This window comes from Sminthopsis crassicaudata, chromosome 2 (assembly GCF_048593235.1).
Source record: "Sminthopsis crassicaudata isolate SCR6 chromosome 2, ASM4859323v1, whole genome shotgun sequence".
NCBI classification, from domain to species: domain Eukaryota; kingdom Metazoa; phylum Chordata; class Mammalia; order Dasyuromorphia; family Dasyuridae; genus Sminthopsis; species Sminthopsis crassicaudata.
The window spans coordinates 621,210,886-621,225,714 of NC_133618.1; the positions used below are offsets into that span (position 1 = coordinate 621,210,886).

Sequence of the window (14,829 nt, forward strand, 5' to 3'; positions counted from 1 at the left end):
ATACCCTAAAATGAATGAAAATTTCAGCCTTCAAATAAAGAGAGAAAATTATGGCCTTCAACTTCATCATCTCCTTTGCAGAAAGGGACTGTGGATAAGGAGCATCATCTACTTGCAATGTCCACTTTTTTTCTTTTTTGAGGGACACACAGAAATATGCATACAACTATAAAAACAAAAGGTACCAATAAAATTTTGTTTTTTAAAAGTTCCATCCTGCACAGTACTAACCATTTTGGGATTTGCTCAGACACAGATCTTGCGAACAGGATTACTGAGCAAGCCTAGTTGTTAAAGACAAAGCCTTCTGCTCAGCGCTCTTTACTTGGAGTGACCTGTGCCCTCGGGGGCAGTCAGACATACCTCAGGGTCAAAATCCAAAGAACTGGTCCCCTTTAGCAGGGTAACTTTCTTCTCCATCTCCTGGTATTGGGCCAGAGCCCTCCTCTTCTCTCCCTGATTATACAGCAGCACGGCATAATTCAAATTTACCAGAGGATTAGACCTGGGAGCGGCAGATAGAAATAGATGCACTGTGACCTTGCAAAGAACCAGTCATCTGAGCACCCTGTAGCATCCCCACAGCCCTGCCCGAGAGCCAGTGTTGGACCCTGGCGCTGGCCCTCCGAGTTCTATCCCCAGCAGAATGCTTCCCTTCTCTTCCAATTGTAAGAAAACTGCCAGGATGCATAACAAGAAGAAAGGATTTGGGCAAATCACCCCCTTCACCCTTCATGCTGGACTGACTGGGGGCTACATTGCCCTCGTGTTGCCAGGGCCTGACCCAAGAGCTGCAGGGGCCAAGGTCACAGCCCAAAGTCTTTGGCTGCTGTATGGCTAAGGATGCCATTGGAAACGTATCCCAAGGAGGAGTCCTGTTGTGGATTTCTGCCATGCTGAGGGCAAGCTGTAAATCCAGCTCCCACTTTGACTCTTCCTGGGGACCCTGGGGGTCCTTCACTGTCCAAGGGGTCCAGAGGCAGTCCAGACACAGCCAAGATCGGGCAGCACAATGGACCAGCCCCAGGGAGTGGGCCATCCTCCCTCAGACTGACAGAAGGGCAAGGTAGCAGCAGACCAAGAATCCCCCAACTCACTGATCAAGGGCAACTGCTTCTGCGTAGGCTCGACTAGCATTCTCAGTATCTTCCAGGTTGGTCAAAGCAACTGTAGCACAGAAAAGAAAGAAGTGGCTGCAACCAGCAAGGGAACTCTGGGAAAAATGGATTTGAACAAGATCTGACTTGGGCCTGTGGGCTCCTGATCCTCCAATGGCCCCTGTCCTTGCTGCAGCTCAGGGGGGGTTGGGGCAGCAGGCGAGGAGGCCAACGGAAGCAGGATTTGAAGCCAGTCCTCTATCAGGGCTTCCTCTCCCCTCTTTACAGACACGTTAACTAATGTCCTGAGATGTTAAGCAACTGGCTTACAGATGGACAGCGAGTGAGTGCCAACATTGGGCTTATGGCCCTAGACTTAAATCTCATCCCAGAACTATGTCAAGAAGAATCTCAACAGAATCCCAGATCCAACCAAGGGATGCGACAATCAGGAGCCTCTTCTATAACATTCCCACTGATAAAGACCTCCCCACCTATTAACTTTGGATTGCCTCTAATTTTCCTCAAGTTTCTTCTTGTATTAAGCTGAAATCTGCTCCCCTGACATTCCTACCTATCAGTTCCTGTCTGAATTTGAGTGCTGAACAAAACAGCCCACTTCGGGCCCTTCTTCCCATGCGGGCCCTTCACACCCTCTAACTTCTGTTAAGAGCTGAACTTCTTGGACCGGGGCCTTGGTGATTCCAAGACTGACTCTGCCTTCCCTCTGCCTCTGGAAGCTAGAACTGCATGTGGCTGTTGTCATGGAGCCCAGAAGCAGATCTGAGGTAGGGATGACCTTCTGGTAATGTTTGGGAGACCAAGGGCCAGCTTGAGCAGACAACATTGCCTCCCTCCCATGTGGCCATTTCTCCCTCAATGTTTTGACACTCAGCAGTGGGAAGGGGCAGCTGCAATGGGCAGAGGGCTGCAGCCATTCCTTTCCACCAGACAGGGTCCCCCTGACTAGGCCTTGGGACATCACCTACTTGCCAGGAGCATGTAGAGCTCGCCCATCTTGGGCTGGAAGTTGATAGCAGCGCTGAGGAAGTGGAAGGCCGAGGCGTACTGCTGCATAGTCAGGTGGACGAGCCCCAGGTTGTACAGGATCTTCCAGTCAAACGGAGCCAAATAGTTAGCTCTTTTTAAGCAGCTGATCGCCTGCAGAGAAGAGAAGCGTGATGGGAACATGAGGAGTTCCTGGAGTACCACATCAGGGGAGGAAGAAGGGGAGACACTCACTGCCACGTATTTCTTCTTGCCAAAGAAGCACATTCCAATGTTGTTCCACAGCGGGGGGCTTTCTGGCACAGAATAGGCCACGACTCTGTACTTGGTGAGCGCAACATCAAAGTCGCCGTGAGTCTGCATCATGCTGCCGGCTGCTAAGATGGCCTAAAAGTCCATGAGGAATCTCTGTCATTGTTTAGCCAAGCCAGTCCTCCAGCCTGCAGCCTACAGGAAAAGCTGCTCCTTCCCAGCTTCACCAAGGGGATAGGAGCTGCCCAGCTAACTTCCAAACTTCAAGCCTCGCCCTGTTCCAAATTCCCACAGGGACCAGACTGTTCATTAAAGACACTGAAGCAAAGGTTAAAGCATGAGAAGCACGGGGAGTCCTATCTCCCTTTCCTCAGATTAATACTAGCTTTTGTCAACTCTGGTCAATGCATCTTCCCCTGTAAGAAGAACCCATCCCACTGGAGTATTTTTGGGAGGCCCAGAGTCAACAAGTTAAGGCCTTAAGAGGCAGAACTTTGCATGTCCTATATGGATTTACACATAGTTTACTTTAGTAGGCACTTAAATGCTTTTTATTTGACTGAAGAAACAATAAGCAGGAATGACAACCAGGAACTAATTTCCCTTCACCTAATGTGACACACCAGTTCTATCTTCCATCAGGCTGCCCAAGGCCTGTCCTCCGTATGTGACCTCCTTGTAGGGTCGTCCTGACATGCCCTCTGTGTCACCCACCCATCCATTCTTTTACCTCCTCACTCATTAACACATCCCCACAGACGCCCCAGCCCCATCGCTCCCCAAGCTCCAGGACTCCTGCTGGATCAGCACTGGACTCCATCATGTGGGACAGGTGGTGACATCCCCCTTGTGCTACATCCTTTGATACCTTGTAGTTGGTAGGGTCAAAAGTCAGCGCATTTCCAAGATGTTCAAATGCCTTCTGGTAAATGCCAAGCTTGGGGGGGCAAGAAAACAAGAAAATGACATCAGAAACAGAAAACTGTGGGTGCGTTTAGGACCGAGGAAGTAGCACCCAACTTCTCTGACCTTCTTTAGACTCCAGCTTCTTAAACTGTGGTTTGGAACCCCATTGAGGGTCTGATAACTGAATGTGGGGGTCACAAAATTATGATTTATTATTAGTAAATGTTTGGTTTGTATACCTATTTTATATGCCTATCTACCCAGGTGATGTAAAAATTTCTTGCGAGGAGAAGGGATTGAGAGTGAAAAAGTTGACAAACCCATCTTGGGGCAAATGAGATTTCCCATGGCTAAAGCCAGATCTGTCCCGAGATAAAAACCAGTGGCTTCTAGGTTTCTATATATAGCTTTTTCCTAAGATGTTCTGTACAGAGAATATGGTTGTGTGATGTCATGGGCACAGAATAAATTGTGGCATATCAATGTACTAGAATATTATTGTACTGTAATGGAGTTCAGAACAATCTGAGAAGACCTGATTAAAATGAGACATTGTGATGATCATGATGAAGATCAAGCAAAAACTTGTATTGTTGGTAGCAAAGATCAGAGTTCAAACTGATCCTTTTCATTAACTGATCATTGATGAAACAGGGTGAATGAAGGCCTGGACCATTCTGTGGGAGCACTTTGTTATGTTCAGAGAACATCCTTTGTGTTAGGTTTGCTGGAACATCTACATTGTCACAATGAAGTAAACCAGCTTTAAAAAAAAATGAAAACAACCCCTGTGGCCATGTTCCCTTTGCCAATGCTGCTGCCTGGCCAGAAGCAGCCACAGGAGTAGGCCGTGCTAGACATGGCCCCTTCCATCTTTGGCCACCAGAGGAAAAGACCTCAGAGTCCAGGGTTCCCCTCCCTACAGCCCCAACCCTCTGTGTTGGACACAGTGTTTAGAAGACCTCGTCCTTGTCAGTTCGATGAAAGGATAAAAAAAACAAGAACAAAACAAGGCACAAAGGTCACCAGACTCCATCTCTTAGGGTTACCAGCTGGATTGCACTGAGCCATCAGGACCTAGAGCAGAAAGCCTGCGCTTTCTGGGCGGGGCAGTGAAAGGGAAGACTTCCCTGTCCTAACTTTGGGTTGCAGTTCCTCAAAACTTCAGCCCAGAAGAAGCCCCTGGCACTGACGTTTTCTGATAAAAGGAACTGAGCCGCAGGAGCTCTGCAGGAATCATCCGAACTTTTTCACGAGGCAGTTTTTCATCCTCGCTTGTTCTGACACAGACGGTCAGGGGGCCCCCAGAAGAATCCTCATGAAAGACTATGATCCTGTTCCATGTGGCCTTTGGTGAAGAATGCCAAGCTCACATCAAACAGCCTCAAGGAAGTACTTTTGGACCTAAGGACTAAATCAGCTCATGAGTAAGGAGAGCAGAGATTACCTGTAAATAGAGTAGTCCTAAGGTCGTAAGCAGCTCTGTACTTTCTGGGGAGAACCTGTAACAAAGACCAGTGAGGCTTGCAATATTAATTCTCATCAATTAGCTGCAAAGCATCATGAGCCCTCTCCCCATCCATAGGCAGCCTGGCCCCTGGGCTCACTTCTCTCTCCACTCCAGCCTCTCTATGTGGGGAGTCCCCTCCCTTTGAAGCTGCAGACTCCATCAGAGCCCAACACATCTACCAGACACCTCCCATATCACATGTCTAAAGAGGTCTCAGCCCTTTCTTCCTCAGCGGCCCCACCCATTAGCTGCCCAGACTCCAGATGCCCGGTGCCTGACCCACTAGCTGCCCAGAGCAGATCCAGCATGTCAGCCCTCTCCCTTGGGCCTGGGGGCCAGACCACAAAGGGGGGCCTTAGACTCCCAAGCGCTTCCCCTCCCTCCTCACACGTAACAGCCCATCTCCACCCTGAGGCTTTTTCCAGCACAGCTCTCCCTCCTCAGCCCTTCTTCCCTTGGGAGCTCCCTCATTTGGCCCTTCATTAATGCCCCAAGCCAATGGACATTCTCTTTCCTCGTCTGTGCACTCCTTGTACAGGCCCTCTGAGGAAAGGGGCTGCCTTTCTATCCTCAGTGACTTAGGCAGTTCCTGGAATATAGCAGGCTCCTAATAAATGCTTACTGAATTAAAATGCTGAAATTCAGTGACTTAATGGAGCTGGTAACAATCCACAAGGAGCTATAGTAGCTTGCAGCACACTTACCCACAAGAACTTCACCAAGATCATAGGAAAAAATCTAATACCTCAAGCAGGAGGAGTTGTTTGGTGAAACTGAAATTTTGCTGGGGCCATTCTGGATAGGCTGGATTTCAGTAAACATTATTATGCCCATTCTAATAAAGTGGCTGTTGATGGGCCAGAATTGTAAATAAAAAAGTTACAAAACACCGCTTTGGTAAGAATAGATGGTAAAATTCTAAAAAGCAATTTGGAACTATGCTCAAAAAGTTATCAAACTGTGCATACCCTTTGATCCAGCAGTGTTATTACTGGGCTTGTATCCCAAAGAAATCTTAAAGGAGGGAAAGGGACCTGTATGTGCAAGAATGTTTAAACTGGAAACTAATTGGATGCCCATCAATTGGAGAATGACTGAATAAATTGTGGTATATGAATGTTGTGGAATATTATTGCTCTGTAAGAAATGACCAGCAGGAGGATTTCAGAGAGGCCTGGAGAGACTTAATGAACTGATGATTAGTGAAATGAGCAGGACCAAGAGATCGTTGTATACTTTAACAACAATACTATGAGATGATCAATTCTGATGGACATAGCCTTCTTCAAAAATTAGATGAACCAAATCAGTTCCAATAGAGCAGTAATGAACTGAACCAGCTACACTCAGCGAAAGAACTCTGGGAGACGGCTATGAACCACGACATAGAATTCCTAATCCCTTTATTTTTATCCACCTGCATTTTGGATTTCCTTCACAAGTTAATTGTACACTATTTCAAAATCTGATTATTTTTGAACAGCAAAATAACTGTTTGGACATGTATGTATATATATATATATATATATATATATATATATATATATATATATATATATATATATATATATATATATATATATATATATATTGTATTTAACTTATACTTTAACATATTTAACATGTATTGGTCAACCTGCCATCTGGAGGGGAGGGGAAAAATTGGAACAAAAGGTTTGGAAATTGTCAATGTTGTAGAATTACCCAGGCATATATCCATAAATAAAAAGCCATTAAAAAAAAAAGAAAGAAAGAAATGAAGACAACCTAAATAGCTGGAAGAATGTTCAGTGCTTATGGTTAGGGTTGTGTCAATATAATAAAAATGACAATACTTAAAAAAAAAAAAGAATAGATGGTGAGAGGAGATAACATAGGGCAGAAAATATAAATCTCAGACATTTCTGCTCTGATAAAATTCCCCAAACACCAAAACGTATTGGGATGGCTCCTCCTGCAAAGAAGTGCCCTGAGAACCAACCTGTGCAGAAACCTGGCAGAGCTAATACCCCGCCAAGGAGATCAAGGAGCAGCCCAGGGAAGCCAGCCAGTCAATTCCACAAGTAAGAAGGTTCACCCACTAACGTCAACCATCATAGTGTGATTTTCTATTGGTACTGGTTTAGACTGATGGCTTATGTGGCCACACAGAATCAGACTGTCTGTGGCTAACAGAGGTACAAGGCCCTAAGGCAGAGGGCATACCACAGCATGTACTATGGGCCATGTCCAAAGCCTGTCAGTTAGTGTCTGTGCTTCCTCTCCTACAACTCTGGTCATTCCTGGGGGCACAGTATTCCTGGCTTACATGTACACAGACACAAGTTAATTACAGACATGGAAGACTCACAGTAGTCCCTCGATTCCCGAGATGCTTTACTGACTGAACCACAAGGTGTTCCTCAGGAAGAGAAAGGGCTTTGGGCAATAACTCATTTTTTCAAATTCAAAGACCTGAAAGTCTGAATCTCTCCTTCAGTGTCAACAACAAAGCAGGGATGAAGAAATTCGGGGGCTTAATGAGACAGACTGTTAAGGAGACAATACAGAAACTGCCCCATTAAGCAGGACATCCCAACAACTAAACCAACCTGAGCAATGGACAAAAAAGCAAGTCATTGGGCTTTCATTCCAATTTGCAATCCTATGGATATACTTACTCCACTGCCTTCTTATAAATGTCAATAGCCTTCTCTAGATCCCCCTCCAGCAGATGAATTTTTCCCAACATTATGTAAGTCAAATCATGTCTGTTGAGCTGTAGGGCATTGTGCAACTGGTCTTTTGCCTAGATGATAAGAAAAAAAATCCAAACCCAAGTCAGTGAGTCACTAAGAAAAGGCAAATGGACAACTCTGCACCACTTAGTTGAGGGCTATACTTCCATTATTAATAATGATACTGCTGCAACAATAGCCTTACTTAGAATTTACCCAGTGTCACACCTGGGCTGTTACATGTTCCCTGATACACCTCTGTGGCAGTTCAGCTAGTGTTACCAGCCACCTGAGAGAGCTGCTCTAAGATGACTAATTTGGCATGATGGCTGATCAGTCACATGCAGTATCCCTTAAGTCACTATCCAAGTTTGCATGTGCTCAAGGGGCCCTAGATATTGCCAAGGTTTAATTGAAACTCTCCTCACACTTGTAACAAATTACTTCTCTGAGGTGCCTTATTCAGCATGTTTCAAAAAGAGGCTGCTGAAATGAACAAGAGCCCCCCAAAATCCAATGTATCAATAAAAATACAAAACATGAGGAAAGTTTTCACTTTAGAGTTCCTATATAAAGTTAAGTTTTGCATGTTTTCCTTGGTCAATACCTTGCTCAATTTGACATCCTATTAAAAACTAAGTAACTAGGCTCCCATAATGACTAGATCTGGCCAGAATTTCTTACCAAAATAATCCTGCGAGAAAGGAATGAGAGTTTACAGTTCTTTTCAATACTAGTACTTTAAAGAGAGAGCCATGTTAAATAAGGACAGAAAGGAATTATTATTTTCTTGACATTAAGAGGATACTCACACAGGCCCCAGGTCATCCAAGTTTTCATCATTTCTTTTATGTCCATGTCCTGCTTTACAAAAGGTACTACATGTCCTTACCCCTGGCTATTCATTCCTTTGTGTTTTTCATTCACCAACTGGCCACCCCACTTCTTACATCAGGGCAACTTGGTTTTCTTTATTTACATTATCTAGTATATCCTAATGGCTAAATATACAATGAAATACAAACTCTACTCTGGGAAATTAAATCAGAACATCAAAAAGCCTATATAATGCTAAGACATCAGATCTCCTTAAAGCTGAAAATCAAAATCTACCATATAATGCTTAAACCAGGGTGAGCTGTGAAAGAGTTACAGTTCTTGTAGATATTCACTTGAAGGATCTACTTTTAACATATGAGATTAATGCTGTAAACCTTACAATTAGAGGAGTAAGAAAGAGACAGCAGAATGGGGAAAGCCACACTCCACATTTCTACTGCTTCCCAAAAGCCACCAAATCTGTCTTTTCTTTTAAAAAAATACTGAAAATCACAAGGTAATTACAAAAGCAAAAGGCAGAAAATGCAGAAGAAACTTAGAAACTAACATTCACTGCTGTAGTTCTAAGCAGTAAGACCTAAACTTTTTAAGCCCAGGAACTTGTTTTGCCAAGTCATATGAACCAAAACAACAATGCAATGGGACCAAAGTATGGTGACTCAACCTCAGTGAAATCTCTTGCCCAGAGAAAACCTGTTTGTGCAAATTACCTTGTTGAAATGCTTCAGGTACATGTAGCAAACTCCTAAGTTATGGCAGATCTCCTGTGCACAAAAGAAGGGAAAAACAGCATCAGCTACACCTTCACAACTAGCAAACGGGCAGAACAGAACATCATCTTGTATGAACAATCTTTACTCAATCAAGTCTCAATTTGAAAACACAAATTGTATCTGTTTTTCAAGTCAAGGGTTTTAAATGTTTTCACTTACATTTAACAGATTAAATGTTATAAATAGGGGTTCTTGATGAGAAACAAACAGTTCCAATTCTCTGAACAAAAACAAGATGAATGAGTGATTTTCTAAGAAAGCAGAATTTGTAAGAGTGAACTAGAATTAAGTCTAACTAGAATTAGAAGAGAGAACTGAATTAAAAGGTGTCCCTGGAAAAGGATTAATTGGCAGAATTTAAGACAAGTACAACCCCAATAGGAATTTGAGTAAAACCAGCCCTCTGGGTTGGAGATGATGACAAGAACCTGTGTTCTAAGCTGTAAACCTGACCCACCACCACCACAAAAAAAATAAAGAGGATGAGAAAGTTAAGAATTTCACCTTCTTCAGTTTTAAAACCATTTCCAGCATTTGAATGAAATGGTCAGGACTCTTAATGTTTTAGAAACAAATTTGTTAGAGTCAAATTTATTATTCTAAGTGTCTCTATGTGTAGCAAAAAATATTTTTAAAAAAATCAATAGTATTTGTTTTTTCAAATACATGCAAAGATAGTTTTCAACACTTATCTTTGCAAAACCTTGTATTCCAAATTTTTCTCCCTCTCTCCCTTTCTTCCCCCTCCCCAAGAAATATCACAAGCAATCCAATGTAGAAAACTTGTGGAATTCTTCTAAATATATTTCCATATTTGTCATGCTGCACAAAAAAAATCATATCAAAAGGGGGAAAAACATGAGAAAGAAAAAAATACAAACAACAAAAAGATGAAAATACTATGCTTTGATTCACATTTAATTTCTATAGTTCTCTCTCTGGATGCAAATGGCACTTTCCATCACAAGTCTACTGGAATTGTTTTGAATAACCTCATTGTTGAAAAGAGCCAACCAAGTCTATCACACTTTATCATCACATAATCTTCTTATTGCTGTTGACAATGTTTTCTTGGTTTTGGTTTTGTTCACTTAGCATCAGTTCACTTAGCTTTCTAGGCTTTTCTGAAATCATCCTGCTTTCTTATAGACAATATTTCTTATAGAACAATATTTAACCATTCCCTAACTGATGGGCAACCACTCAATTACCCAGTTCCTTGCCACTACAAAAAAGGCAACTATAAACTTTTTTTGCACATGTGGGTCCTTATCCCTTTCTTATGATCTCTTTGGGATACAGGCTCAGTAAAAACACTGCTAGATCAAATGTTATGCAGTTTGACAGCCTTTTGAGCATGGTTCCACATTGCTCTCCAGAATGGCTGAATTATTTCACAACTTCACCAACAATGAATTAGTGTCCCAGTTTTCTCACATCCCCTTCAACATTTATCATTATCTTTTTTTGTCATCTTACCCAATCTGAGAGGTGTGTACCTCAGAGTTGTCTTAATTTTAATTTAATCAATAATGATTGAGAGCATTTTTCATATGACTAGAAATTGTTTTAATTTATTCATGTGAAAACTGTTCGTATCCTTTGGCCATTTAACAGTTGGGAAAAACTTGTTTTGTCATAAATTTGAGTCAATTCTCTATATATTTTACAAACACTAGCTATAAAAATGTTTTCCCAGTTTTCTGTTTCCCTTTTAATCTTGGCTGTATTGATTTTGCTTGTGTAAAACCTTTCTGATTTAATGTAATAAAAATTATAAATTTTTCATTTCATAATGCTTTCAAGTTCTTCTTTGGCCCTATATTCCTCCTGTCTCTACAGACCTGAGAGGTAGACTATCATAGAGAAAATTCTAAAGATTCAATGTCCCATCTGGCTTTTGAAAATCTTTATGCCCAAGCTAACTGACATATGCATTTTATATCAATCCAAGAACCAAGAAAAATTATCTATATCTAAGAGTGAACAAGAGTACAAAGTATAGATAATAGTTTTAGATTTCTGAAATAAAACAACAGTAATAACTTCCAGCATACCCAGAAAGTGTCATTTCCCTAAAATCAATCTATTACTTTGGAACCATTTCTTCTAGCTATTTTCCTTTCAATCTAGTCAAATGTGAAACTCAATACTTCCATTAACTAGGTTAATCAAAGGATGCTCTTGCTCTTAATCTGGTCATTATCTTAATCAATATCAAGGAGAAACTCTTCCTGGAGTGATCCAGCTTCTCCCATTAAGAGCAAAGATTCTTTACCTGGGATCTATGAATTTGCTTTGTTAATATGTTGATAAATGAATTTCAATAAAGTTGATTTTCTTTGTAATCCTATGTATATTTTATTTTATGCATTTTGCAGCATTATTCTAAGAAAGGTTTTACTGGACTGCCAACGAGGTCCAGGACACAAATATGATGAATAATCTCCACTTTAGAGATAAGCATTGATAAATATGATAGAAAAACCTAAAATAAAAGACATTTTTTCAGAATTATTGATAATATTCCTCATCCATACCAGAACAAAGTATTATGTAATGTAACCCAAAGAGGAAAGAAAACTTTAGTGTACCTTGGCAGAAACTAACAACCACATGATTTTAAATTTCTTATATTGGAGTATTGTGGCATAATGGAAAGAATTGCCCCTGGAATTTTAAGACCTAGTTTCATATTCTAAATCAGAAACTTACTAGCTAAGTGACCCTGAGCTAGTAACTTTATTTTCAGACCCTCATGTTCATTTTTTGTAAAACAGATCTTAATGCTATTTGCACAGAATTTCTGTGAAGAAAGCACTTTATAAATATAAACTATAAAACAAGTACCCATTTAGTACTTTCTACAAATATTATTTATTATTACTAAATAATTTGGCATTCTCAGTAAATATGGGATTATGGGGGCTAGTTTTAGAGAGAGTAGGACTATCGGTTTCTAGAAGCCTTGGAAGAAATGTCCAAGGGCACAGAAGGAATTCTAATTGTACAAATCTTAACAGAAGGCAAAACTCCAAGAGGGAAATGAATACCTATCCAATTTATGTCTGTCAATCATATGAATTAGATAAATTTGCAAGATCTTATTTGGGCACGGTAAGAGACATCTCTGGGAAATGGAAAAGCTGTTCCTTATTACCTTGCTTCCTTCATTCTATACCAATCAATCTTTAAAGAGGAAAGCCTCACAGGTTCCATATGAGTAAGACTAAATCTATTAATTACCTACTTCCATATCTCTATTTTTAAAAATTATTCTCAACTTAATAAAATACTTTCATAATGTAGAAACCAGAAAAAAAGATGATTGCACATGAAACTACAATTCTAGTATATACAACTTGGTATTCCTTTTAAATATATAAAAATTATGTAACTTTTTCCTCCCCTTTTCTTCCACCTATCCAAGCTGAGACATGGCTACCATTAGACACAAATGCGTGTGTGTGTGTGTGTGTGTGTATGTGAAGTGTGTGTATATATGTAAAACTATTGTATACATACTTTTATGAATCAGTTCTTACTCTGGATGCAGATAGCACTTTTCATAGATTCTTTGTAGTTAATTTATGTATTGATAATAGCTAAAATGACTTATTCACTCAAAGTTGTTCTTAAAACAATATTGTTACTTTATACAAACATTCTCTTTGTCCTGCTCATTTTCCTCTTCATTATTTCGTGCAAGTCTATCCATGTTTTTCTAAAATCAACAAGCTCCTCATTTCTTGTAGCAGGGCAGTATTCCACAACCATCATATTCTACAACCTATTCAGACATCTCCTAATTGACAGAAACTGTCCAGTGTCCATGCTATCACAGAAAAATATGTAAATATTTTAGAACACATAGGTTCTTTTCCTTTTTTTCCCCATAATCATCTTTGGAAACAGACTTAACAGCGTTGCTAATAACTTTTGGTCTAATTCCAGATTGCTTTTCAAAATGTCTAGATTAGTTCACAGTTCCACCAACAGTGAGTTAGAGTCCCAATTTTTCCACATCACCTTCATCGTCTGTCACTTTCTCCTTCAATCATTTTAGCCAAACTGGTATGACTGGTGTGACTGACAAGGAAAAAAAAAAAACCTCTGGTAAAATTCAAAAGGCAATGTTGTAACAAAATTAAATGACATCCAATGCTGTAAAACTATCCATGCATATATCTGGTAAATAAAAAGCTATAATAAAAAAAATAAATGACATGCCTTTCTGTTAACAATCAATAAACTCCTTTTCAGAGAATGTTCCTCAGAAGGAAGTCTGTTTGGAAAGTTTCTGTTTTGTCATAACAAAATGTACCAATAAGTTTTTTTAAAACCCATAAAGAACAAACAGTTCTCTCAAAAGTTGAAAGGAAGGAAAAGCAAAGTATTCATTGGTGGAGGGAAGCAAACATTCAGGACCAGGTTATGGAAAATAATTTATCTAGATAAAGACTTCACTTTAGGCAAACCCAACAAAAGAAAATGCAGACATACAAAAAAATTAAATCAAATTAAGAAGTAATTATTTGTATTGTAAAAGGTTTCATTAAAATATTTCTTTAAATGATAATATTCTTAATTCATTGAAAATGATTTAGTTTGAAAGAATGCTCCAAATGACTACTAATAATCAAAGGAAATTAAAACAACTGTGAGCTTTTTTTTTCACTCTACAACCAGGAAATTGCCAATAATAAAAATGGAAAGAATTCATGATATAGAAAGATGGCCACACCAATGCAATCTTGGTAGAACTGCGAATAGGTCCAATCATGAAAAGTAATTTAGGATTATACAGAATTAGACTAAAACGTACATAATTTTTGTCCCAGAAATTCTACTAAGTATATGCTAAAGAGTCAGTGACCAAAAAAGAGCCCCATATATGTACCCAAAAAACCAGTAGTAGATTTTTTAAAAAACATTTAAATTTTTGTGAAGATCCACATCCAGGATCAAATATAAAAGCTCTTCTTCTCCCCTAGCTTTCTGGTCTCCTTACATGTTACTCCCTCCCCACATACTTTGTAATTCAAGGACAGTGGCCTCCTAGATTTTCCTTCAACAAAATTCCCATTTCCAGACTCTACAAATCCCTAGTTTGCATCCATGCCTACCTGGCTTCCTGTATGATTCAGCAAAAATCCCTCTTTTCCAATCTCCCAACTGCTAGTGCTCATTCTATTGACCATTTCCTATTTTCATCCTGTCCACATTTTGTTTGTAACATTGTCTGCATGTCATCTCCTCTACTTGACTATGAGGTACTTTTCTTTGTGTGGATGTGTGGATAATATATGTATGTGTATGTACAATATCTGCTTGTGGACATGTGAAATGTATGTGTATATCTGTAGCACAGTATATGTATATATGTATATAATGTGTGTGTTATATGGATGTGTTATGTACAATATCTGCTTGTGGACATGTGAAATGTATGTGTATATCTGTAGCACAGTATATGTATATATGTATATAATGTGTGTGTTATATGGATGTGTTATGTACAATATCTGCTTGTGGACATGTGAAATGTATGTGTATATCTGTAGCACAGTATATGTATATATGTATATAATGTGTGTGTTATATGGATGTGTATGGATAGACATATATACTTATATTTATAAAGATATATGTGTGTATATATGTGTGTATACATATTTACTTATGTTTATAAGGTATATTCAAAACAAATACATGGTAATTAATAA

At 39.8% G+C, this 14,829-nt stretch overlaps 1 protein-coding gene across 8 annotated transcripts in view; it reads right to left on the bottom strand.

Annotated features, from left to right (window-relative positions):
- BBS4 (Bardet-Biedl syndrome 4) overlaps nt 1-14,829 on the bottom strand; it is a 65,115-nt gene that overhangs the window by 3,773 nt on the left and 46,513 nt on the right. For 7 of the 8 annotated variants that reach the window (XM_074296261.1, XM_074296260.1, XM_074296257.1 and 4 more), the window contains 8 exons: nt 9,041-9,094; nt 7,434-7,561; nt 4,711-4,765; nt 3,226-3,294; nt 2,340-2,492; nt 2,087-2,258; nt 1,098-1,167; nt 364-505 (listed from right to left, as the gene is read on the bottom strand). In XM_074296261.1, coding sequence (XP_074152362.1) covers nt 364-505; nt 1,098-1,167; nt 2,087-2,258; nt 2,340-2,492; nt 3,226-3,294; nt 4,711-4,765; nt 7,434-7,561; nt 9,041-9,094 — 843 coding nt within the window. Of the gene's footprint in view, nt 1-363; nt 506-1,097; nt 1,168-2,086; nt 2,259-2,339; nt 2,493-3,225; nt 3,295-4,710; nt 4,766-7,433; nt 7,562-9,040; nt 9,095-13,132; nt 13,193-14,829 lie in introns of all 8 variants that reach the window. The other variant, XM_074296265.1, reaches the window with a different exon arrangement.